Consider the following 25,610-nt stretch of genomic DNA (forward strand, 5'->3'; position numbering starts at 1 on the left):
TGTGGTTGCTAAAACACTGAAAAATCCGTATCGCTCACAGGCGATGACGTTCTAATTTTCCTAGAAGGACAGGAACCAAAATACGGGAAGAAAAACATAGAGCTTCGTATTCAATGGCGTTTCTCGCGGCTGGGAACGAAAATCGACAACTGGAAGGTTTGCCACGGGCTGATTTTGGTCGTTTACCTGAATTATTTCTTTTGTCGGTAAAAACCAAGTCAATAACTGAGAATTTTGTATATTGAAAACTACGTCCATTGTTCATTTTTGAGGTGTTTCAACGCATTTTTCGTCTTGAGCCTTAGCACTAACGCACCTTACGACTTTTATTCGGGGGATTGTCGATCCTTTTATTTTCATACATTAAAAAAGTTGACTTTTCTTGTCAGTAAAGGGCTATTGTGTTTATGTGATAAACAAAATAATATATGGCTGCTTGTAGATATGAAATTTCTTTTCACAGCTTGTGTTTCTAAAGTTGAGCTTTTTTCATTGTTTTCAATTTCGAGTAATTTCTTCCGGAATAATTACCAAAATTAATAGATAATGCCCTCTGTCTTCGCCAATCAGCATTAAGTAGTTTTTCCATACATGTTGCAATAAACTACTCTAATTTTACTCGGCCTCTTGCGATTACCTATACAAAATGTTCGCTCGCAGAGGATCATAAAATATATTAAATATTTATTTTATATTTGCCCCTCAATGTTAATCTCAAGCTTTAACATAACACTTCCTTGTAATTTCGCATCGCGTACGTTTTGCAAATGTCATCTCACGAGAGAACAATCGATTTGTCTTTTCTTGTCGATCACTAACGCTGTTTGACCAGATGTTATGATTTCGTCTCTGGAATTCCATTTGTCTTTCTGTTCTTGATAAGAGGGTGCCATATCTATATTCTAAAAGTAAAAAAAAAAAAAAAAAAATTCAGCATACAACAGCAGACAACAAGCGATGAGTGAACAACCTTTTCGGCTAAAGGGTCTGTTATCTTGAAAGGAAACCAAAACCTCTTGACTATTAAGGATTCAAATATCAAGCACCCATAGAGGGAAAGGAGGGGAGAGAGGGGAGGGAGAGGAAGGGGTGTGTAGCATAAAAATGACGGGACCACAGGCTTCACGTGACAGTCAAATGTCTGATCAATAAACAGGGCATAGACAACTCTGAGGAAAACGGCTTTGTTATATGCACCTACCTTTCTCGGAAAAAACCATTCGAGAAGCCACAGTAAAAACAGATCAATTACTGCTAAAATGCAGAAAATTTTTCCTGCCACACGGCCGCAGTGGTACAAGCTAATAATGATAAAATACAATCGAGATTAAAATAAAGGAAAAGAACATCCAAAAGGAGAAGAAAAGTACTTGATAGCAAAGGCTTAGGAAAAGTCTTGCCGGGATATAAATAAAAAAAGTCATAAACTTGATATAAGTTTGGGAAAACCGTGCGAGTGGAAATAACGATTTGATAATCGTTAAACTGCTTCACGTGTTACCTTTTGAGTCGCTCGTCAAATGAAACACGAGGTACTGTGCTAACCAAGTCATAGACCTAACAAATTAAAAAACAAAATGCAAACATATTATCCAGCAATAAGTGATTCCAATGAACAAACCCTCGTCAAGAGTACAGGCACGAGTGAAATTCCTCGTCGCTATATAAAGCTTTCGTTTCTCCCTCTATAAAACACCTCTACAACTGTTGTATATGTGTTTCCCTGTCATTGTGTGTCACGCAGTTTACGTGACGTTGAACCTGAGGGTGAATCTCAAGGCTTATTTTCCAATTATGAAAGGAGAAACCATGGAAACGAGACTGACAGGTGACGTAACTGACAGCGATAACGTGTCTCCTGCTCATTACTGCTTTTTTCAAGTTTTCCCGCGCAAAGCGCGTGGGAATTGGAAAACTTTCAAATTTAAGATTTAGTGAAGAAAATGTGTCAAAAGAGAGCGCAAACTTACTCTTTCTGTTCGTCGAGCTACATTCTGCCATGTATACATTGTCCTTATTCGTTCATGGGCTACGTTTGGCGCTACAAATGTATTGTTTCTTGCAGCTTCTACAGCGCTTTCCAAAGCTGCCACGAGGGCTGAAATACGGTTTGTTAAAGTTATTAATCTACGTGTAATTAGTATTAATTTGTTGGTCGTTTTATTAGAATTGGTTATACTTTTCAACTGAACACTGTCTAAATAGAATTGGTCTCCTGTTTTTGCGGCAAAATGGTTAACACCGCGTAACCCGAAGTATGACTTGTTGATGAGAAATGACTTTCACAACCTTGCAAACCACACTAAGAAAAACAATTCTTTTTTTCAACTTAAGGCTTCGCTCGTTAGATAATTTCTTATACAGATGGTTCCGCGGGTTTCTTCGAACACACTTCACATGTCTAAGAGCATTCTGGAACAGAAACAAATTCAATCATAAGAATCGCGTTTCTCCTTTGAATTTTTCCTCACGCTTTTCTGTAACATAATGTTTCCAAAACAGGCACACCGTCAATAGTTCGTGAATGAAGTCTTTCCAACTGCTAAACAATTTGAGAACATTGTTAAATCAAAAATTCGTCCACGCAAGCGCCTCACACTCACTGGAAGGAACAGTAGCGCAATTTTTCAGGTCCAATTCTGTCAGAATGCTCGCATTACACATTAATAGACATTAATATTAAGTTATCACTCGTGGGGACTGAACTGTATAGTATTAAATCTCACTTGTGCTTTTACTACTGTCTCAATAAATTATATGGTCACATTCATGTCAACTGCAATTTTTTTCAGAACACTTTCAGAAAAATTTACTCTGGCTTCTCAAGTTTGAAATTTTTACCACGTTAAAATGTTGTGGAAATATCTCTTCATAAACATTTCTGTAAAATTGCTGTTTTCCTTTAATCGATAAAAAGAAGTTTTAAGTCATCTTCTATACAGCCCTCTATTGAGGCAAAAAAGTTATACGAAAAAAGTCTTACTAAGTAATGATGTTAGGATGTTAGAATGCTTTGACCTTTTTTTCACAAATTGTTTCTTCGCTTGGTTAACATGTAAAGTACAGAATAAAAACTCAAATTCTTCTTGTATTTTTGTGAGGAAATACAAGACAGTGTAGAAGGAGAAAGAAGTACTCTAACAGAGAGAGGTCACTCAGGGCTTTTTCCATGCATTAAATCACTTTATAGAGACATTTAACTTACATTTCACACTTGGCTCAGCAAGTTTTATCATGTCATCTGGTAGTACCTCAGGGACCCCACCCACTCTGGTGCTGACCACTTGGAGCCTGGTGTAAAAAATCATTGCTATCAATGGAATGGCTACTTTTATTACAACCTTAGTATTACCAACAAAATAGTGTTGATATTTTCCTAATAATAAGGGCTTGAGTTTGAATTTGAAAACTATCAAAATCCAAAGTCAACATGTCATTCACAAACTTGATACCCTAAGATGCCTGTCAAAAACTGGCAACAAAAATTTGTTGTTTAATGAAAACTTACCCACAGCTAGCTGCTTCAACAATAGCAATGCAGAATGCTTCTGTTAATGATGTATTGAGAAATATGTCACCTTGAGTAAGCACCTAGTAAGGAATTAACAACAATTTGAAATGCCCAGGAACATGTTCTATATTAAAACATAAAATTTCATCTGTAATTCATCCAAGAATTCTTAACATTCCATGGTAGAAAGTAAAGTTATAAACTTACATCCCTAACTTTCTCATGTTTTAATTTTCCAAAAAAATGGACTCTTTCTTGAAGTTTACACTGTTCACAAACATCCTCTAGGAGAGCTCTTTTTGGGCCATCACCACCTACACAAAATAAATATACTTCATTAAATAATACAAACATTTTATTCAGTCAAGATTTCAAGTCCTTTTAACCCTGTAATACTCAGACTTAACAGATACAAGTTGTTATCTTGATCTAACACCAAATTCTCATAACTAATTTACAAGGAAATGCATAGTGGTGAGGGGGTAGAATCAACAATCAGATCTTGAGAGTTAAAGGATTGACGATTTCCATTGATCTCTGGTGCTAATAATGACACACAATTTCACAAAGATCTTCAAGACAACTTAAGCTGGTAAATAGCTTTAAAAGTGTCTTCTCCTACGTGGACTTACCAATAATAAACTGGACATCTAAATGATTGGCGCACATGATGGGGAGTATTCCAGCCAACAAATCCATACCCTTTCTATACACCAACCGACTTACTACCACAATGGTGACTAATAAAAAACTCAAAATGTTAATTCACCACAATATCACAAATATATGACTACGTGTACATATAAAACTAGCATGAAAATCCTGAGGTTTGCTTGGTTTATGAAACAAGATATCTGAGCTTAGTCTCCATTTACAGTTCTTTTTGCAGTGTTTGTTAGTGGAAGATTTTGAGATATTAGTTTCCATGTTTTCAATTACTCAGGTAAATTCAACACATACTTGTTCAATATCAGATAGTCACAGCTGACGCACACAAATACAACATGCCTCATTGCCTACCTATCATCTCAGATTAAATGTTCCCTCATGCAATCATTTATGAAAAAAAAATTTACTTCAATATTTCAACAGCTCACTTTTTCCTGGAATTTTCTTTGAAACATCAGGTGTAAATACATTGGCATCTACAGCATTAGGAATCACTGATACCATGTCAGGCTTCATTGATGCTCGCAACACAGTGTTCTCCTTACTAGCAAAGTAAACAACATCAGGTAAACAAAGACCAATTGATGTGAGGTAGAATAAACTAAAATTAAATATTGAGATAGTAAAAATAACACACCAGGTAGAACAAACTGACAAGAATCTCCTAGGAGATTAATTCTGCTTTATTATCACAAATGTATGATCCAATTATGATCACTATCTGAAGTAGCCTCTCTACATTTCATTCAAGCGGACAATTTTTCATCATGATAACTTCCTAGTTTATACCGACCTTTTATTTATTCATATAGTTATATAACAACTATATTAAGATCTGACCTTGTGGGGAGCTAATGGCATATGCTCCACCATATGCTTACTTTAGTTTAACATAAATGTTTTGAAGTCAAAGAACATTCATCATGAAATAAATGAGATGCTAGTGTTATAAAAATTGAGGTTACTACAAACCTTGTATGTGAAACACAGATCACATGATCAATGTCTGCCAAGGAAAACTGTAAAAACTTATTGGTTATGATAGAACTAGCATCCGCAAAACCAAACAGAGAATGGTCAGTGAATAATGTACGAAGTCCCATGGTGCGAGCATGAAGAAGAGCATCATGACAAAGAGTAGAAAAGGCCTAGGAAAGAAGACACAGAAAATATATTCATACTGATCTTTGATTAACTACAGACAGGCAAGTGATGCAGAAAAAGAATGAAGAAAATGGAACTGACCAAAAGAAATTGAGAAAAGAAAATATCTGAATTTTTTTGCCCTACTAATCTGTCTCCCCCACCCACCATTCTAAACCTGTTGCTAGCTTGCAATAAAGTTTACAAAAAAAAAGATTCCAATTTCTAGCTGCATAACTTATATTTTACTTTGATAAAAAATCTTGCCAGAAGAACCAATACTTGAAGGATAACTACAATGATAAAAACACTAATAAAATATAAATAATGATACTAAAAGCAATGCCTTACAGAATGTCCATGAACTATAGTTATCTTCTCTCGCAGAAACACACATCTCATTAATGGAATTGTTGTGTACAGAGTTGGCAGTACACACTGATTGTGAAATGGACCAAAAGGTAAATAATAGACCTGTAAGAAGACAGTAAAACATAAACGCTGTGTTCATTATTTCAAGATTGTGCAATGTTTTGATTCTAATGCTGTCAATTGATTGGCTTGCATGTCTTTATCGATTGGAATTTTGCACACTTCATCTGGATGACTTAGTGTGGCATTAAAACTAAAAACAGTAACATCACAAAGTAAAGATTTAGAACAATCATACTGCAAAAGTTTCTATTTCACAGAAAATATGACAAAGGCGACAAAGGAACCATTGCATACCTTGAGGTAGTTTGTTAAATAACGTATTCCACTTCGCTCGCCATAGGCATGTGTTACAATCACGACCTGACATGAAAGTTATTAAATTCTAACATGACCTGTCAACTCTGATGGTAGTTGTCATTGACATTTTTTTTCTATTCTTTTTACACTTGTATATCAGTGTAACTTGTATGTCAGTGTAAAATTAGGGCTCTGAAGGGCTTAAATATGTCTGATTTCATTACAGATATAATCAGTAAACGAAAATATTCTTTGAACTCACTTGAGCTGAAGGGATAAAGTTTAATGCTAACAGACTAGGCGACAGAAACTGTCAATGGGGAATCCCCCTAACCATGATTGTAATGCGATAACGATTGAAACGAAATGACAGTTCGGGTGAGAATATATTCAGTCTGTAAATGTAACCTTTTAAGGGCTGTTTCGAATGGTTGTTTTCATCTCTCTTATGGCATTTTGCAGAAAACAAAACACGATGAATGTTAGATTACCTTATGTCCTCGCTCAATGAGATACTGAGCCAGCTGATAAATGTGACTCTCTACTCCGCCCATGTTTGGGTAAAAGAAATCGGAAACCATGCTAAGAAAAGATCAGAATAAATCAATGTTGCGTTTTGTTGAAATCAGTTCAAAAGCTTCGTAAATGAGAAAAGATCGCCCCACCATATGCTGTGTTTTTCTCGATCGGGCTGGGCAGCCATGTTGGTTGATTCTTGAAGTGAACCGCTGACTGGTTACTCGAGCGGTTCATTTTCTTTTACTAGCTACACAAATCGAGAGCAAGCTAGCCATCGCATGAGACAATTTTGCGAGTACGGACAGAGCTAGAGGTAAGTTCTTCTAAGATATTGTGAAAGTATCATCTATAGCAGTTCGAAGTTATTATTAGAGTTTAAGGGGTAAGCTCGCGTTAATTCAGGCTGTTCTAAAGCACAATTTCACGCTCACCGTCGCCAATAACTTTCATACCTGGAGACGCGTCAGCAAGAATTTGAAGGACATTTTAATCCACTGTTGGTGACAATGATGATTTATAAATTAATAGGGAACTATTTGGAAAAACTTAGTGTAAATGCGCTAATCTAATTCTGCTTTGATAATAGGACTAAAATTTAAAAATAGAAATAGAAATGTGTAACTAATTAATCATTTTGTGTATAAAAACACAAAGATTTGTTTTTATTTGAATGGATTTGAGCTTATCACAAATGGCGAGAATTTCTCAAGCACGTGCGAATAAGCGTCAAAACAAGCCATTTGATACGAAAGCATATCTAGATTATTCAAGAAAACGCTAAGACGGTCAGTAACCCAATGGTGCGCCTGTGTCAGCATTCATCTTGGTCAGCGATTGTTAACGAGGTTCGCACGACTTTTAACTGACATACACCAGAATGCAATCATATTTATGCATCAAGTTGAAGTTTGTTTTAAAGTTAACGTACATGTAGCCTCAAACGATTTAAAATCAACAGTCAAACCGTCAATGATCAATAAAAAAAGAAGAGTGACACTTTCTTTATCCTATGTGCAAGTTTTAAATCAACAGTCCAAATCTCTCCACTATCGGGAGTGGTCAAAGAAACTTTATTCCCAATCCACTAAGAAATACAAAAATGTTTCTGAGATTTGTCTGTTATTCTCGTATCTCTTTCTTTCTTCTATAAAGCGCTCTTTCTTCGAGAACCAGCTCGTTAAGAAAAACGACAGTCTCACTTAGGTCTCATTTCCTTTTGACCAAATCTTGCTATCTTCTATATTTTGGTTTTCTCTTAAGAGTTACGGCATCTTTGTACGTTGGTTTTGAGGAAGTTTTTTTGTTCTACTCTTCCTCCTTCTCCTCCTCCTCCTCTTCCTCCTCAGGGGACTCATAAGCTTCTTCGTCAAACGAGCGAAGAACGCACGAAGCAACAATCAGTTCGTCCTCTTCCTAAAATAATGCAAACCAAATGCTGCATTTAGTAACCATGGTATCCTGGTATACGCTGATGACTGGCTGATAAATTGACTGATTGCTTGACAGAATGACTGGCTAACGGACTGATTGACTGACGGGTGCCGCTGACTGACTAGCTGGCTGACAAACTGATTGACTGACTAGGTACCACTGACTGGCTGGCTGGTTCCTTAGCTGACCATGAGAATAATCGACTCACTTGCTAACTGACTGAGTGACTGAATGATTGCCTCCCTGACTGTTTGACTGACTGACTGACCGACTGACTGACTGACTGACTGACTGACTGACCGACCGGCTGACTGACTGGCTGACTGACTGGCTGGCTGGCTGGCTGGCTGGCTGACTGACTGACTGACTGACTGGCTGACTGACTGGCTGGCTGGCTGGCTGGCTGAATGAATGACTGACTGGCTGATTGAATGACCAACTGGCTGACTGAATGACTCACTGACCGGCTGACTGAATGACTAACTGGCTTACTGACTGACTGACTGACTGAATGATTGTCTGCCTGACTGTTTGACTGACTGGCTGAATGACTGACTGGCTGACTGACTGGCTAAATAACTGACTGCCTAACTGACTGAATGACTGACTGGCTGATTGAATGACTGACTGACTGAATGACTAACTGGCTGTCTGACTGACTGACTGAATGAATAAAGGACTGACTGCTGACTGAATGACTGACTGACTTAATGACTGACTGGCTGACTGAATGACTGAGTGGCTGACTGGTGGATTGCCGACTGAAGATTGACTGAATGACTGACTGAATGGCTGGCTGAATGACTGACCGACTGGTTGACTGGTGGATTGCTGACTGAATGACTGGCTTGCTGACTGAATGACTGACTAACTGACTGTCTGACTGACTGGTTGACTGACTGACTGACTGGCTGACTGACTGGCTGATTGGTGGATTGCTGACTGAATGACTAACTAACTGAGTGACTGACAATTTATTTACTGTCTCTTCATCAAATAACTCAGTTACTGATAACTGACTGTCCTGTTTACTGATTGTCACAACGCTATCCAGACGTCCCTACTGACAATTGCTATTCTTGTTTGAATTATAAACATTTGAATACAGAACATTTCAGCATCTTCTCCAATCCATAATTGTAGAAATGATTAACTAGGTTAATTGATTTAGGTTGTTTTTCACTCACTTACCGCTTCTTTCAGCTGATCATTTAGGAATTTAAATTTGGAAGCTGGTATCTCGGAGGATTTCCTTTTCTGAGTAAGGATGGGCTGAAAAGACAAATATGCGCATCAATGCAATGTGCATTTTTTTATTTCAAATTTAATCATAATCAGCACAATTTCCTCAAATGTGTCTGGCGCAGTAACTGCCTTATTTTTCACTAATCATTTCGTAGAGTTGTAATCGGACAGTTGGCTGTAATCGGACACCTGTAATCGGACAGTTGGAACGGCTAATAATACTTAGTCCTTTCAGTCAAATTCACCAATCACAAAATTGATCACAATAACCATTAGCAACAACCACTTATCCTAAAAAAGTTGTGGAATTTCTAAAGTTGAAGAATTTTTATACTCAGATATTGTCTCTGCTGCACATATTTGTCCTAAATGTATTTTTGTTTTCGGAAATTGTAACAGTTATGATTATTTGGTAACAGGACTTTGTGCCGTCCAATTCAGTCAGTAATCATACTCGTGATTGACAAGTCGGACTCCCGCTTCGCGGTCATCCGATTTTGTCAATCAATCGTATGATTACTGACCGAATTGGACTCCACTCGGTCCCATTACATTTATTAATCAAAACTATAACAAAATTCTCGAACGTGATTGGTTATCACCAGCTCGATTTGAGCACTAATAGGACAGTGTACGCGTCATGCTTATAATTGATAATGATAATAGGACAGTTAACTCGTGATGCCTGTGTAAGTGGACAGAACGCGTCATGTACGCGCGCTGTTGTCTTGCATTTCGAGAATTAACTGCTACTTTTTTTTATATGAAAACGTACAACCGATGTCCAGTTTCTTTCCCAAATTTTGTCATAGTCTTGATTAATTGGTAACCAGACTTCGTGTTGTCCAATTCTATCTGTAATCATACGAGTGATTAACAAATTGGACTCCCGCTTCGCGGTCGTCCGATTTTGTTGACAACGGCGCGCGCAGCAAAAATACGGTGAGAAACTGGGTCGTGAACGTCATCCTGTTGTGTCTCAGAAGTGACTTAGCAGTCATTGCATCGAGCCGTCAACTTTATATTTGTCCTTGAATATCCTAACTTCGGTTCTTTTAAGATCACCATCACCTTTGAATTTTTGGTTTCATAGACCAAGAAATTATATTCTTTGAGAGTTGTATAACAAGCGCAAACAGAGCATAGTTATAGATACGGCAAGTAATTTGTAAATATGAATCCACATGGGCGATTAAACTTTGAAATTATTTCATTCCAGTTAAGTCTCGAGTCTGCTAATTCATCTAAAAGTATCAAATTTTAAAGCCCACTAAATAATTTTTTTCTATGATTTGCGTCGCTGTCGTTTCGTTTCGTGCTAAATCACTCTAATCACTCCTATGGTTACAGACCGAATTGGACTCCACTCGTTTGTAGTACCATTATTAACGGTGAAGTTAGCTGTTATTTTATAGATGCTGGTGATGCGGAGGTTCTCTTGCTAAACAAGGAGAGAGCGAATGGCGCTGAAAAGCGGTGTGCTCAATTTTTTTGATTAACTTTTTAAGCTTCTTCATTTTCCATCAGAGTTTCTTTTTCGCGTGAAATACAAGTGTACCAGTTGAACATCATGTTAGAGTCTTACCGAGAGCCAGGGATCATCTAAGCAGGATGAAGCTGTCGGTCGTCTCCTAAAATAAGACAAAACTCTGATGGAATATATGTTCACGGCTCATTCAGTCATTTAACATCCGATCTATTGGTTTACTGACGACTGTTTCAATCTAAGAATGCGATACTTACTCAGGCTGTCTAATAAGAAGTTTCTTGATCAAATTTTCGGCTTCTTGTGTGGCGTTGCGAAACAAGCTGACCGGCATTTCATATGAAACTGATTTGACTTTTGCAGCAACTTTGTCGTCAGCATTTTGGTCGTCACTGTCCTCTATGGTGAAGGGTAGGGTAGCACTTAACCTGTAAAGATAAATCATTCAATCGGCTAGTTAACTAAATTAAACAATTAATCAAGAAATCACCCAGTTCATCCAACAGTTAATTAACCGATTACCGTAATGATTCGATTTAGCGCCCGGGGCGCGTATTTACTTTTGGAACTTCAGGGGGAAAGCGCTTATTCGTAACAGGGCGCTCACTGAACTTATTAGGGACAGGGCGCTTGTTTCTTTTTTGAGAAACAGCAGGATATGAAACAAAGCTTTGATGTTTATTTGAAAAGGATAAAAAAGACTGGAAAACGGACTTGTTGTCCTTGGATCCTTCCTTGCTAGAACGACTAGCCAAGCAATGGCCACAAAATTTTAAGACGGGATATTTCGTTTGAAGGAATTGTGCACTCACCGGAACATAATAGTCGACAGACTGAGACGAAGACCACTGTTTTTTTCATGATGCTTATAAGTGAGCAATTAAAAGAAATTGAAGCACGGTTGATCTCAATGTACATGTACTTTAAAAGTGCTATTACTGAAACAGAATAGTGGCGTTTATTGGAATGAGGGTGCTTACTCAGTAGGGACGCTTATTAGAGAAGGGGCGCTTATCGGAAGGAGGGCGCTAAATTCGAATCATTGCGGCAATCGATTGATCGGTCAGTCAGTAAACCAAAGCATCTCACCGTTTGTGATTTCTTGTTGGTTTTGTTTTTACTTTTTAAGAAGACTTACAATATGTACAGGAGTACTCCCACACTCCACATGTCTGCTCCCCAATGGGTCATCTCAAAGTTGAGTACCTCTGGAGCTAAAATCAAAATATCAGAGACCAACAATGCAAGAAAATTCATGTTGAAGAGTTTCTTGCATTCATGAATGTTTTTCCCGAAGGAACTGGAGGGTTTTGAGGTTGAAGGTCAGCGACAGAATGAATGAAAAATTATATCGTTGAAGAAAAAGTGATCTAGAGAAATTCTTGATTTGTGATAGAAAAGATGAAAACATGAGAAAAAGGTCGACAATGTGGCTGTGGTAAAAGTCTCTATTTCACTAAAGGTTCAACCTTACCGTTTCTGGTAATCGAAAGTTCACTTCTAATTCTTCCCACGATTTATTCTCTTAATATCGAGAATCGTACAATATCACAAAATTATTTCCCACCTGTGAACTCAGTGACTCCAACCGCGTCAACAAATTGGCCATCGGGAGATTGGATCCGCCTGGCGTTCCCGTAATCGATTAGAGTCAGTTTAAAGTCTCTGGACACAAAAAGGTTTGCCGGCTGTTTCATATGAAATAAAATTAAAGCAAATGCGTCAATAGGATTAATAATATCAGATGGACATGTAATTGAGCAAAACGAGGTTTCTTCTTTGCTCCGATGTGTGAGGTCGTTACAAAAATTGTTTTCTTGTCTTCATTCTCACCCTGATATCCAGATGAACAATATTCTTCTTGTGCAGATAAGTAAGAGCATCAACAAGCTGAGCAATGACAAGGGATGCATCCTCTTCACTTGCAGTAGTTTTTTCTGCCAGGAATTCGAGTACTTCTTTTCCTTCAACCCTATGAACGAAAAAGGAACGTATTTGATCTCTGTCAAAGTTAATCTGAAACGCTCCCCAGGGGGAGATAATGACGGAGGGAAGGCTTTCGAAACACGCAGTTATTCTTATAGTGGCCCACGTGATTTATGCCACAAATTTGACTTAGACAGTGGTGTTATGATTATTATGTGGTTGATAAATGGTACCCACCTATCCATTACGATAACCACATATTTTTGGACGATGAATCCATCTCGAGCCATCAGGAGCTTATCGTGTTTAAGGGTTGCCATTATCTCGAATTCTTGCTTTGTGTTCTTCTCGGTATCAGCCTCGTACTTGATCAGCTTGGCAACTAATTGTTTCCTCGTTTTATTGTCTGAGCAATTTTTGACAACGGCGTATTTACCTCTGGCAATGGATAGAAGAAAAAAGTTAACTGATTCCGCACAGAAACATAGCAAAGATACAGTGTGGAATACCATGCCTTCTTTAATCTCCGCGGCTACGACTCAATATTCAAAAGACATAACTGTACCTGTCACGACGCAAACACTTTTCATGCCCATTTTGTCAATGATTAAATGTTTTAGATAACGCGGTGCGCAAATTGCCTGCACTGTATTGTCGATATGCTCAATTTTCCCCTCCTAACCGAAGTATCGGGTTAAAAGCCTTTTTGCTCCGGCAGCTGTTTTGTAAAAAAAAAAGTGATACCTTGAATAATTTTCAACATCAACTTTCAGTAACAAACGATATACTTTGAGTTCACGTGTAAGTTCTTGAGAAGACCACTCCATACAAAGAAACAGGCGAGTTACTGGAATGAGAGACCAGTTTTTGAATACTGAATACCCGAGTGCTTTGAAAAAAAAAATTCGCGTCTGAATATTGATTGTACCTAACATAACTCTTTTGCCTAGTAAGTGTGAGCGATATCGGTATTTGTAGGTAGCTATTTGCGCATAATCATGTTTGTACTCATAAGTGATTGGTCAGGAAGAGTCGAGAATCCTACAGTTTTTAATAGAAGATCGGAAAACAGTGACAAAAAATTTTCTCTTCAAATCAATTTTTTGTCGGACACAAAAATTACCCCTGTAGCATGCGGGGAATTTAACTGGACCCATTGAGTGAATTATTGACTACGCTCTGTGCGTAAAGAATGAAAACTATTCCTTTTATATTTCCCGAAATCAACGACAAATTTCAGTTCACGTTACTATAAATAAAAGTTCTCGTCGGAAATCTGACATTTTTTCTGATTCTTTCCACCCTGATGAGGCTGGATTGAGACCTGAATTTCAAAGCACTCTTAAAATTTTAACTTAGGCAGAGAGCAGATGTATAAAGCAGTTTGCCGTTCGTGAAGAGTCACAGGTGAGTTTTAAGAGACTAACAACATCACTTGTTTTAGGATGTCAAACACTTCCCTTCACTCGTCATTTAAACTCGTTAAGTGTTTCCAGTTTAGGAAACAAATGAATAGAATTTTAAGAATAATACCATTATCATGACCTTTGCATGGGGTCAGAAAAATACCTTTTTAGCTCTGAATGATAGAATAAACAATGAGCAGGATAACGAAGGAAAAATTTCGAAAGGTATCTCTGATTAATTGCGAAATGCTCTCTTTCTGTAGTAAAATGTAAAAATTTATACTCGCTCTACTAACGACATAAACACTAAAATTGACAGAAAGATTAGGAAAAATTTTGAGAAGATAGTACGTTACGTTCTTCTCATTAAGTTCAATAGTAAAGGTAAGCCAAATTAGACTGTAAAAGAAATCGTTAATTCGACAAAAAGCGGGAAATCAGCCCAAATTCAACGATAACCACGCAGCATGAAATATCTTAAGTGAGATGTACCTCACTGCTGTCTAGACTATTTGAGTCAACGTTCTGATCGATGTGCAGGTACATGTTCCACGACACAGTCAGCTTCAAGAAAGACACTGCTTAATCTGCTCCTCAGATGTATGCGGTGAAACCTTTGGAAGAGCTTTCTATGTTTAAACTATAAAACTTACAAATTCAACTCTGCTACTAACGTATTGCGCGCGAAAAAAGGTCGTCTTTCGCAAACAACTTATCACATTCCCTGGTTATTTGTATCCGCTCGGTTACCTACAGCCTCTGACTTGGTTATCTTCCGTGACTAAAGTAAAATATTCTACCTTCCAATTTCCTCATTTAAGTTGTAATATTTATCTGGATTTTCTTTTTTCAACTCCATGATTATCCAGCTCCAGTCACAACAACAGGGTGCATCTATTAACAGGGAAACCAATTTATGTTCAAACGACCCGACCACTTTTGAGTGACGAGAGACATTTAATTCTCGTTCTTGACCTATTGAAAGTTAATGCATCATAACATTTCCAACATTGATGAACTGGTGTTGATCATAAGTTAACTTCCGGACCTATCTGGTGTGTGAATGACATGCAACTCGCCATTTCAAATACTTTCTGACACCTTTTTTCGATTGAAACGCTTTTATCCTTCGTGATTTTTCAACTAAACTAACCGCATCCTCTAATTATTAAAAAAGGGAGCTTATTATCCGTATTTAAGTCGGCATGGCTCCTTGTGTCCTATTCGCATTTCTCGAGGTTTTCGCGTCATTTTAATTCTTTTGGTGCGATGTGACATCTACTGCCGACAGTTAAAACAAATGTTTTCGGAATAAACTGAAGGGAACCAAAATCTCCGAGTTCGTTTAACGGATAACGACATACTCCATGATATAGTATCATGCCTAACTTAATTTTTTCATATTTATAACACTATGGACTTACAATTGGTAGTTATATTAAAAAAATTTTTTTCCTCTTTTTACGTAGGAGAAAACTGTTCCCTCGTGAAATCAGCTCAGCAGCTCACTCACCTGGAGAAATGAGAAGGAAACTAAAAATGTTCAGTGGTGTTCAATATCAAAAGAATATCAAGGCGTTAATCTCACCGAAAGAATTAGGAATTTTGTCAAAGAGCAAGATAAACTCTGTCTTGTTTCCAAAGATACAACTCTTTTGGGGGCCAAGAAAATCCCCGCCAAATATTAAAGTAATGCATTTTTGCTAATATACTGGAAAACCATTGTTAGTTCTTGATCCTAGAAAGCTCATTAAAAAGTTTTGAAATCTCGGATTGGCTAGGGTTCTTGTAAGTTGCCTATTGAGCCCATTGACGAATTTCCATCGTTTCAATATTCGTGGGTTCCTATCCCCGTGAGAAAGAGAAATTCCGGAATAATTTATAGCTCGTTAAAAAGAGCGTGATTAGCTGCGTATTGTGTACAAGTGTCAAAGTTACAGCATAGAAATTCTCCTCTGAATATATAAACAATAGAATTTTGTTAATGAGTTTTCCTAGGGTTTCTTCCAAGTTGCCAAAAGCTCATTAACAAATTTCTATTGTTTCAATAATCATGGCTTCCTATCCCCGTGAAAAAGAGGAACTCCGGGATAATTGACAGCGCGTTAATAAGAGCATGATGAGTTGGGTATCGTGTGCAAGTGTCAAAGTTACAGCTCTTCTTCGCGCATAGAAATTCTCCTCTGAATATTTAAACAATAGAATGAGTTGGAGAACACAGTTTTGCTAGGGGTTTTTCAATATTGCCCTAAGGCTCATTAACGAATTTCTATTGTTTCAATATTCATGGCTTTGTATCTCCGTGAAAAAGCGGAATTCCGAAAGAATTTCTAATGCGTTAGAAAGAGCGTGATTAGCTGTGTATTGTGTGCAAGTGTCAAAGTTACAGCTCCTCTGTGGGCAAAGAAATTCTCCTCTGAATATTAAAACAATAGAATTTTGTTAATGAGTTGGAGAACACAGTTTTGCTAGGGGTTTTTCAATATTGCCATAAGGCTCATTAACGAATTTCTATTGTTTCAATATTCATGGCTTTGTTTCTCCGTGAAAAAGAGGAATTCCGAAATAATTTCTAATGCGTTAGGCAGATCGTGATTAGCTGTGTATTGTGTGTAAGTGTCAAACTTACAGCTCTTCTGTGGGCAAAGAAATTCTCCTCTGAATATTAAAACAATAGAATTCTGTTAATGAGCTGGAGAACACAGTTTTGCTCGGGGTTTTTCAATATTGCCATAAGGCTCATTAACGAATTTCTATTGTTTCAATATTCATGGCTTTGTATCTCCGTGAAAAAGAGGAATTCCGAAATAATTTCTAATGCGTTAGAAAGAGCGTGATTAGCTGTGTATTGTGTGCAAGTGTCAAAGTTACAGCTCTTCTGTGGGCGAAGAAATTCTCCTTTGAATATTAAAACAATAGAATTTTGTTAATGAGTTTGGAAGGCCGGTTTTGCTAGGGGTTTTTCAATATTGCCCTAAGGCTCATTAACGAATTTCTATTGTTTCAATATTCATGGCTTTGTATCTCCGTGTAAAAGAGGAATTCCCGAATAATTTATAACGCATTAGAAGGAGCTTAATTAGTTGCATATTGTGTGTAAGTGTCAAAGTTACAGCTCTTCTGTGGGCGAAGAAATTCTCCTCTGAATATTAAAACAATAGAATTTTGTTAATGAGTTGGAGAACACAGTTTTGCTAGGGGTTTTTCAATATTGCCATAAGGCTCATTAACGAATTTCTATTGTTTCAATATTCATGGCTTTGTATCTCCGTGAAAAAGAGGAATTCCGGAATAATTTCTAACGCGTTACGAAGATCGTGACAAGCTGTGTATTGTGTGTAAGTGTCAAAGTTACAGCTCTTCTGTGGGCAAAGAAATTCTCCTCTGAATATTAAAACAATAGAATTTTGTTAATGAGTCTGGGAGGTCGGTTTTGCTAGGGGTTTTTCAATATTGCCATAAAGCTCATTAACGAATTTCTATTGTTTTAATATTCATAGATTTGTATTCCCTTGAAAAAGAGAAATTCCGGAATAGTTTCTAATGCGTAAGAAAGATCGTGATTAGCTGTGTATTGTGTGCAAGTGTCAAACTTACAGCTCTTCTGTGGGCATAGAAATTCTCCTCTGAATATTAAAACAATAGAGTTTTATTAATGAGCTGGAGAACACAGTTTTGCTAGGGGTTTTTCAATATTGCCATAACGCTCATTAACGAATTTCTATTGTTTCAATATTCATGGCTTTGTATCTCCGTGAAAAAGAGGAATTCCGAAATAATTTCTAATGCGTTAGGAAGATCGTGATTAGCTGTGTATTGTGTGTAAGTGTCAAAGTTACAGCTCTTCTGTGGGCAAAGAAATTCTCCTCTGAATATTAAAACAATAGAATTCTGTTAATGAGCTGGAGAACACAGTTTTGCAAGGGGTTTTTCAATATTGCCATAAGGCTCATTAACGAATTTTTATGGTTTCAATATTCATGGCTTTGTATCTCCGTGAAAAAGAGGAATTCCGAAATAATTTCTAATGCGTTAGAAAGTGCGTGATTAGCTGTGTATTGTGTGCAAGTGTCAAAGTTACAGCTCTTCTGTGGGCGAAGAAATTTTCCTCTGAATATTAAAACAATAGAATTTTGTTAATGAGTTGGAGAACACAGTTTTGCTAGGGGTTTTTCAATATTGCCATAAGGCTCATTACCGAATTTCTATTGTTTCAATATTCATGGCTTTGTATCTCCGTGAAAAAGAGGAATTCCGGAATAATTTCTAACGCGTTACGAAGATCGTGACAAGCTGTGTATTGTGTGCAAGTGTCAAAGTTACAGCTCTTTTGTGGGCGAAGAAATTCTTCTCTGAATATTAAAACAATAGAATTTTGTTAATGAGTTGGAGAACACAGTTTTGCTAGGGGTTTTTCAATATTGCCATAAGGCTCATTAACGAATTTCTATTGTTTCAATATTCATAGGTTTGTATCCCCATGAAAAAGAGGAATTCCAGAATAATTTATAAGGCGTTGGAAAGAGCTTAATTAGCTGTATATTGTGTGCAAGTGTAAAAGTTACAGCTATTCTGTGGGCGAAGAAATTCTCCTCTGAATATTAAAACAATAGAATTTTGTTAATGAGTCTGGGAGGTCGGTTTTGCTAGGGGTTTTTCAATATTGCCATAAAGCTCATTAACGAATTTCTATTGTTTTTATATTCATAGATTTGTATTCCCTTGAAAAAGAGAAATTCCGGAATAGTTTCTAATGCGTTAGAAAGAGCGTGATTAGCTGTGTATTGTGTGCAAGTGTCAAACTTACAGCTCTTCTTCGCGCATAGAAATTCTCCTCTGAATATTTAAACAATAGAATGAGTTGGAGAACACAGTTTTGCTGGGGGTTTTTCAATATTGCCATAAGGCTCATTAACGAATTTCTATTGTTTCAATATTCATGGCTTTGTATTTCCGTGAAAAAGAGGAATTCCGAAATATTTTCTAATGCGTTAGAAAGAGCGTGATTAGCTGTGTATTGTGTGTAAGTGTCAAAGTTACAGCTCTTCCGTGGGCAAAGAAATTCTCCTCTGAATATTAAAACAATAGAGTTTTGTTAATGAGTTTGGAAGTTCGGTTTTGCTAGGGGTTCTTCCATATTGCCAAAAAGCTCATTAACGAATTTCTATTGTTTTAATATTCATAGGTTTCTATCCCCAGGAAAAAGAGAAATTCCGTAATAATTTTAGTGCGTTAGAAAGAGTGTGATTAGCTGTGTATTGTGTGGAGGTGTCAAAGTTACAGCTCTTCTGAGGGCAAAGAAATTCTTCTCTGAATATTAAAACAATAGAATTTTGTTAATAAGTTTGTGAGCTCGGTTTTTCTAGGGGTTTATCCATATCGCCAAAAAGCTCTTTAAAGACTATCTATTATTTCAATATTCATGGCTTTGTATCCCCATGGAAAAGAGAAATTCCGGAATAATTTATAGCGCGTTAAAAAGAGCGTTATTAGCTGTGTATTGTGTGAAAGTGTCAAGGTAACAGCTCTTCTTTGGGCAAAGAAATTTTTCTTTGAATATTTAAACAACAGTATTTTGCTAATGAGTTTGAGAACCCGATTTTGTTGGGGTTCCTCCAAGTTACCAAAGAGCTCGGAAACGGATTTCTATTGATTCAATATTCGTAAGTTTATATCCCCGTAAAAAAGAGGAATTCTGGAATAATTCATGGCGCGTTAAAAAGAGCATGATTAGTTGCGTATCGTGTGCAAGTGTCAAAGTTACATCTCTTCTGTGGGCAAAGAAATTCTCCTTTGAATATTTAAACAATAAAATTTTGTTAATGAGTTTGAAAACCCGGTCTTGCTAGAGGTTCTTGGAAGTTGCCAAAAAGCTCATCAACAAATTTCTTTTGTTCCAATATTCATGACTATCTAGGCCCGTAAAAAAAAGGAATTCCGGGATTATTTATAGCGCGTTAAAATGAGCGTAATTAGCTGTGTATTGTGTGAAAGTGTCAAAGTTACAGCATTTCTGTGGGCCGGGAAATGAATCTAAATCATAAAAAAATAGAATTTGAATGAGTCGTGAACGAAATCTATTGTTTCATGATTTAATCCTGATTGTTATTGTAGTCCAAGGGGTTGTTAACCAGATATTTTGTTGAAGTTTTAAGTAAGAGATGTTTTATGATACGGACTTTTTAGTAACCCTGAGCAATTATCTACCCAGTAGAAAACGAAAGATATATTTGAAACGTGTTTTATTTCACTTGCAAATGTTTGACTAAACAGAAATACCGCAATGGCGAATTCATTATGAAATCACAACTATGTCTGATTAACGAGTTCGCCTTAAAAAGTAGAAGCAGTCTTTCTTAGTATGACTAACTCTTTTCTCTAAATTGTAACATTCCCGCTTTCACTTACTAAACAACTAGAAACGAACAGGAATGTGCAAAAGCATTTGCTACTGAAATGCATCATAAAGCCATGACTTGCTTAAGGATAATAGTAAAAAATGGATATTATGATTATAACATTGCTACAAAAACATCCCCTACAAAAATAAATACTATTTCGTGGACCAATGCTTCTAGAGAAAATTATTGAATATGCTTGTCAAAAAGAATCAATATAAATTTACTTAATCGCAATGTTTGAAATCACTATCTAAGTTTAAAAGTCTTTATTGTTATTCACAAAAAGCTAATTAATCTTGGCGCAGGAGCGCGCCGCTATGGATCACTTTCTGTTGGTACACAGGTCGGGTACACATATCTACTCCTCGTCTGAGTCCGGAGAGTCGTAAGGATCCTCACTGAAGGTCTTTAGGACACAGGATGCTGACACAACATCTTCCTTGTCCTGTGGTCAACAAATACGTTAATGACTGTCATTCAAAAACATTTTGTAACAAACTACTCTGTGTATCTCTTGACAACTCTTCCAGTTCGCTGTGATTTGGTTTAACGGCCAAACTAGAGAAATAGTTCGGGGATTCCTCTTTTTTTATTTAAGTGAAAAATAAATAAAGAAAGAAAGAAAGAAAAAATAAATATGTAACATCACATTGCGAAAAAAGCCATACAAGAGAAGTAAAATTTGTTCCTTTTGTCTTTAAATGCGATTCTCATAAAGATAAATAACTCAATTTGATCCTAGAAAATTCAGAGTATCTGTAAAGACAAGCTCTTGCTAAGGAAACTGAATGCAGATTGTATAATGAATGATATAAGTTTACTGAAAAAACAAACCTTTAACAGAAGTTTCTGACTAAGATCTTTGAGCTTGGAGCTCGCCACGTCACTTGAACGACGTTTCTGCAAATTATCGCCCTAACAAGAGAATGAACACTGTTGGTTGAAGTGCATAAATCAAATTTCTACAACTTCAGATTATATGCACTCAATTAAATTTGAAGCAAGATGATCAAGGATGTTTTAGGAACTTACCATGAGCCAAGGATGTTTCGAAGCCTCTTCTGCGGTGGGACGTTTTCTGCGAGTAAATGGAAAAAAACAAAATCACTTTGTGTTCCACAAAAGGAGTGAACTACTTTTCCTGTTAAAGCGATGAAAAAAAAAACCACCCACTGAAGACGAACTCAAACCATCGACAATTATCCAACAGATGACGACTATGGACAAGGGAATCAGTGAGCAATTCACCTTAATGTAACACCCAATTCTTCCACAACCGTTAAGAGTGAAAAGGTTCAACGCCCTTTCTTAATATAACACAGTGAGAGAACTTTAGTTTTACTGACTCTACTTGTCATACTACTGTAACCCTGGACGATTTTAATTAAAATGAAAATACCAAATTTTGATCTCAAATTTAAATTAACGTATTTCAAATGGTCTAGCAGACTGATCAGGCGGTAAAAGGTAAATTAAATTTCCATCCAAAAACGGCTATCGTGACTTACTTGGCATCCTTCGAAAGGAGAGAGGTGATCAGATCTTTTACTTCTGAGGTGCTGCGTTGAAATGCTTTGGAGTCAAAAGACCATTTGCCCCTTTTGATCACTTCACCAAGTTTTTCGTCTTCGTCGTCGTCATCCCTCGTTTCCACGGAGAAAGGCAGCATTCCGCTCATGCTAAAATAATAATAAAAATACAAACACAAAGAAAAATGAAGTTCACAAGCTAAGCACGTAATCAGCTTTGTTTACTTCCAGGCCTTCATTTCAGCTAAAGGCGAAAAAGATTATTTGTGGATTTGTTCTTGGTGTAAAACCCGAGAGTATCATAATAGAATCCTTAATAAGAACCAGCATTGAGTGGATTGTTTATCTTCTTCTTTTAACCTTTTGACCACAAAGACTGAGCACCAACCAAGTCCTTCTTACATTATCCCCCCTAAATAAAAAATTAAGGTCACCTTGTGACCTTAATTAAGGCACTCTTGATTGGTAAACAAACTCTACTCGTTTAGCACCTTAGGAAATACTGAGAGAACTATATGAAGAATATGCCTACTGATATTAGGGTGTGTACCCATAGAGAAACTCTTGATTAATAAACAAATTCTCCTGGTCAGAACCTTATGAAATGTACAGAGATCATTATGGAAAATATTCATACTGATGTTAAGGTTTTAAGGATTAAGGTGAAAGGGGAGTGTTTCAATAAAATAATTATTCAGAGATTGAAAGTATCGTGATGTTGTTCTAAGCTCGTGACGTTTGAATGTAAACTGTTTTCTAACTATTTGTAGTACTGCGATTCCCTTCCTCAACAAAAATTCAAATGAGATATGTATTTATTAAGAATTAATGATATTTCATAGTTCAATTAAAAAGTAATATTGGTCACACTCACAGAGCGTAGATGAGAACACCGATGCTCCACATGTCTGCTGGTCCACTGACTGGGGCGAAGTCCAGCAGTTCTGGAGCTGGAAACAAATCAAAGAAATGCACTGTAACTGGGTTATTACCAATGTCTCTCGGAAACGTTTGTCACGATCAGAGTGAATTTTCATCCCAAGTGTGTTAGAAAAATTACTATTGTAATTTGTAAAGCGGTAATAGCAAGTGTAGAGCAGACTATTTCCTCAGATAAAAACTGGTCTCACGATAGCCTTTGATAACAGAAAATTTCTTCTAGGCCTGATTACTTGCTTGCTCTCCAAATCGCTATTCTGTCCATTATTTATTTCTTATCTTATATTGTATTATCTTTCTAATTCTATATTTATACACTATAACTCATGCGCTAAATGAACCACGCCCTTGTGTCAATGGTTATTACAAAAGTGGATTCTGATTTGTGCAACTCACCTGTAAATGCAACATAACTAACAATGGCCAACATGTCTCCCTCCTTCCAGTTCTTGATGCGGCGAGCACTTCCAAAATCGATCAGTTTCACACCCAAGTTACTTTTGGCGATGAAAATGTTTGCAGGCTGTAAAAAGAAACCAACAAAGTGATTACACATACAAGCTGGCTGTAAAACCCTATTTCAGTTCCTAAAGGAAAATACAAGACCAGGAGGTAGTTCGACCCGTATTCAAACAAGGAAATGAAAAAAATAAAGCATATAAAATACAATACCCACTTACAATCGAGCTTTACTTCACATACCCTTATGTCCAAGTGAACAATCTGCTGGCCATGAAGATAATTCACTACATCAAGCAAAGGTCGAATTACAAAACAAATGTCTTCCTCATTCGGCCTGGGTTTTGATCCTACAAAGCTTAGGATATCTTGTCCCTCCAACCTTTGAAACAAAGGAAAACACAAAAACAGTCAGACCAAAGAAACTCCTGAACTTAAGTATGAGATGATTCAGTGGACGTACTCCCTTAGCCAACTTTTGTCACACTTACATGTCCATAACAAGGACAAGATATCTCCTCATGAGGAATGCATCCCGCAACATAACCACTTTGTCTCCTTTGATGCTTCGATGGATGTCAAATTCCTGAAGAGTATCTTCACGGTCTGTGTCGTCTTCATATTTAATAATTTTCGCTACAAAAGGTTTCTTTGTTTTGGCGTCTAAGCAGCGCTTTATAACTGAGAAACGACCCCTATGATGAAATAAGAGAATTTACTTTAGGTTAGTGCAGAATAATTGATTGCTAAAGAATTCCAAGGTAACCGAAATTTTTATCGTGCGCATCAAAACAAATGAATTAGTTGTCTGATTAAACATCATAACAAAAAGCAGAATTGCCCTTACTTCGCTATTTCGTGCTTGATTCCCCAAAATTTGTCGACATTTTCCAGTTTAAGAGCAACTCCTCCAGTGGAATAACGCTTAGCGATGGCTTGTGGAGTGTTGGCTGCTCCTCCAAGACCGCCTGTTTTACCTACAGTTGTTATCACAAGAAAGACACTAAGATACACACAACATGTAATTCAACCTGGTTGTCGCTTTCTACAGAGTAAAAGGGCAAGCAACCGATTACATAGAAACAATGAACAACCGAAAGCAAATGAATGCTTTCACTAGTGTTGTTCAACGTTTTTATGTACTCCTAGGTTACAATGAAGCGAAAACCAGGCTTAAGTTAATACCTTGACGGACCTTGATAATTTTTTTTATGGCAGCTTTTACGCCAGATTCGCGCGATCGAGATTGGCGTTAATTGGCTATTACTGCAGTACTAACGCCAACTTTCTTTACTTAACAGTCCTGCTTATCACGCAGTTTTCACGTGATTCAAGGGCTTTTCTTGAAAAGGATCACTTTCAAGTGAAGCAAAACTCCTCAGTCAACGTGTAATTTTCTCACTAATTTCTTAGCTAATAATGGAAACAAAATCTTTCAGAAGCAAAACCTCTGGTCTGTAACATTTTTAAGATACACTGGACTCTATTAGGCCAACGACCGTTGACCAGGTTAGTTAAGAAAATTACTTCACAAATGGAATACAACTGCATTATACAAAACAACATAATATTATATATGACCTTAGTCACCTATGTAATAACAGCTGCTAATAGTACGTTTTCAATCGTCTAGCTGAAGAGAGGCGGAAACATTAGTTCTTATCATCACTCTAAGCCTGTGATCGAAATTTCAACGCAGAAAACATAAGCGACCTCTGTAGAAACAATTCTTCCTACATGAAATAACAGATTTAATACGTTTGCTTTACAGAACAAAGCGCAGAACATCAGAAAGTAATTACAAACCAAGACATACTTGAATAAGCTTCAGGATTTAGAAGTATTTTAAATAATTTGCATATGGAGCAGATCTGCAACATTTGCTTTCGAAATACTACACAGTTAACACTGAATGAGGGTTATAAATCGTGTTATTAAACTGTAAGAGAAAATGTCACAAAACGTAGCAAGAGATAAACGATCTTAATAGAACAAAAAAAGCGATTCAGTCACAATTCTCACAGAAAAAATATCAATCAATCATGCATCCAAAAGAATTTCTTCAGCATACAAAACGGTACCTCATTCTTTGCTAGTTTTGTCGTTAGTTTTTTGTTAAACAATGTTTATTTTGCCAAGTATTACCTCTTAATATCAATGGTTTGAAGCAATGCTTCAACAATTTGCCGATGACTTTTACAATTTTTTATACAG

At 36.8% G+C, this 25,610-nt stretch overlaps 3 protein-coding genes across 10 annotated transcripts in view; all 3 read right to left on the bottom strand.

Moving 5' to 3' along the window:
• Positions 1 to 664: 664 nt before the first annotated feature.
• LOC113679113 (phosphatidylinositol N-acetylglucosaminyltransferase subunit A) lies at positions 665 to 6,783 on the bottom strand. The gene is made up of 14 exons (XM_027196062.2): positions 6,721 to 6,783; positions 6,547 to 6,637; positions 6,053 to 6,118; positions 5,675 to 5,797; positions 5,153 to 5,328; positions 4,609 to 4,724; positions 4,144 to 4,251; positions 3,719 to 3,825; positions 3,509 to 3,591; positions 3,206 to 3,291; positions 1,971 to 2,098; positions 1,502 to 1,557; positions 1,202 to 1,301; positions 665 to 902 (listed from the first exon to the last, which is right to left on the bottom strand). Exons 1-14 carry the CDS (start codon positions 6,756 to 6,758, stop codon positions 771 to 773), a joined length of 1,410 nt encoding a protein of 469 aa, XP_027051863.2. The 5' UTR covers positions 6,759 to 6,783; the 3' UTR covers positions 665 to 770.
• Positions 6,784 to 7,203: 420 nt separating this feature from the next.
• On the bottom strand, positions 7,204 to 15,028 carry LOC113679115 (death-associated protein kinase 2). The gene is made up of 9 exons (XM_027196065.2): positions 14,869 to 15,028; positions 12,900 to 13,100; positions 12,570 to 12,708; positions 12,304 to 12,424; positions 11,875 to 11,950; positions 10,994 to 11,164; positions 10,836 to 10,881; positions 9,197 to 9,277; positions 7,204 to 7,987 (listed from the first exon to the last, which is right to left on the bottom strand). The coding sequence occupies exons 1-9, from the start codon at positions 14,925 to 14,927 to the stop codon at positions 7,880 to 7,882; spliced, it is 1,002 nt and encodes a 333-aa protein (XP_027051866.2). The 5' UTR covers positions 14,928 to 15,028; the 3' UTR covers positions 7,204 to 7,879.
• A 5,265-nt stretch (positions 15,029 to 20,293) lies between these two features.
• The window catches only part of LOC113679141 (obscurin), a 97,779-nt gene continuing 92,462 nt past the window's right edge, over positions 20,294 to 25,610 (bottom strand). For all 8 annotated transcript variants that reach the window (XM_089194837.1, XM_089194834.1, XM_089194836.1 and 5 more), the window contains 9 exons: positions 24,244 to 24,373; positions 23,888 to 24,091; positions 23,640 to 23,778; positions 23,334 to 23,460; positions 22,873 to 22,948; positions 21,978 to 22,148; positions 21,502 to 21,547; positions 21,304 to 21,384; positions 20,294 to 20,914 (listed from right to left, as the gene is read on the bottom strand). In XM_089194837.1, the coding sequence (XP_089050963.1) occupies positions 20,828 to 20,914; positions 21,304 to 21,384; positions 21,502 to 21,547; positions 21,978 to 22,148; positions 22,873 to 22,948; positions 23,334 to 23,460; positions 23,640 to 23,778; positions 23,888 to 24,091; positions 24,244 to 24,373 (1,061 nt within the window). In that variant the 3' untranslated portion in view covers positions 20,294 to 20,827. The remainder of the gene's footprint in view (positions 20,915 to 21,303; positions 21,385 to 21,501; positions 21,548 to 21,977; positions 22,149 to 22,872; positions 22,949 to 23,333; positions 23,461 to 23,639; positions 23,779 to 23,887; positions 24,092 to 24,243; positions 24,374 to 25,610) is intronic.

Source organism: Pocillopora damicornis, chromosome 14 (assembly GCF_964200805.1).
Source record: "Pocillopora damicornis chromosome 14, jaPocDami1.2, whole genome shotgun sequence".
NCBI lineage: Eukaryota > Metazoa > Cnidaria > Anthozoa > Scleractinia > Pocilloporidae > Pocillopora > Pocillopora damicornis.

What these genes read in the sequence shown, in the direction of transcription:
- LOC113679113 (XM_027196062.2), bottom strand. Translation starts at nt 6,758, where the DNA reads ATGGCTGCCCAGCCCGATCGAGAAAAACACAGCATATG. An exon ending in AACATGAGAAAGTTAGGGAT is followed by an intron (nt 3,592 to 3,718) that starts GTAAGTTTATAA and finishes ATTCCTTACTAG; the next exon opens with GTGCTTACTCAAGGTGACAT. An exon ending in TGCTGAGCCAAGTGTGAAAT is followed by an intron (nt 2,099 to 3,205) that starts GTAAGTTAAATG and finishes ACCGTATTTCAG; the next exon opens with CCCTCGTGGCAGCTTTGGAA.
- LOC113679115 (XM_027196065.2), bottom strand. Translation starts at nt 14,927, where the DNA reads ATGGAGTTGAAAAAAGAAAATCCAGATAAATATTACAACTTAAATGAG. An exon ending in TGGAGTCACTGAGTTCACAG is followed by an intron (nt 11,951 to 12,303) that starts GTGGGAAATAAT and finishes TTTTGATTTTAG; the next exon opens with CTCCAGAGGTACTCAACTTT. An exon ending in ATGATCAGCTGAAAGAAGCG is followed by an intron (nt 7,988 to 9,196) that starts GTAAGTGAGTGA and finishes GCATTATTTTAG; the next exon opens with GAAGAGGACGAACTGATTGT.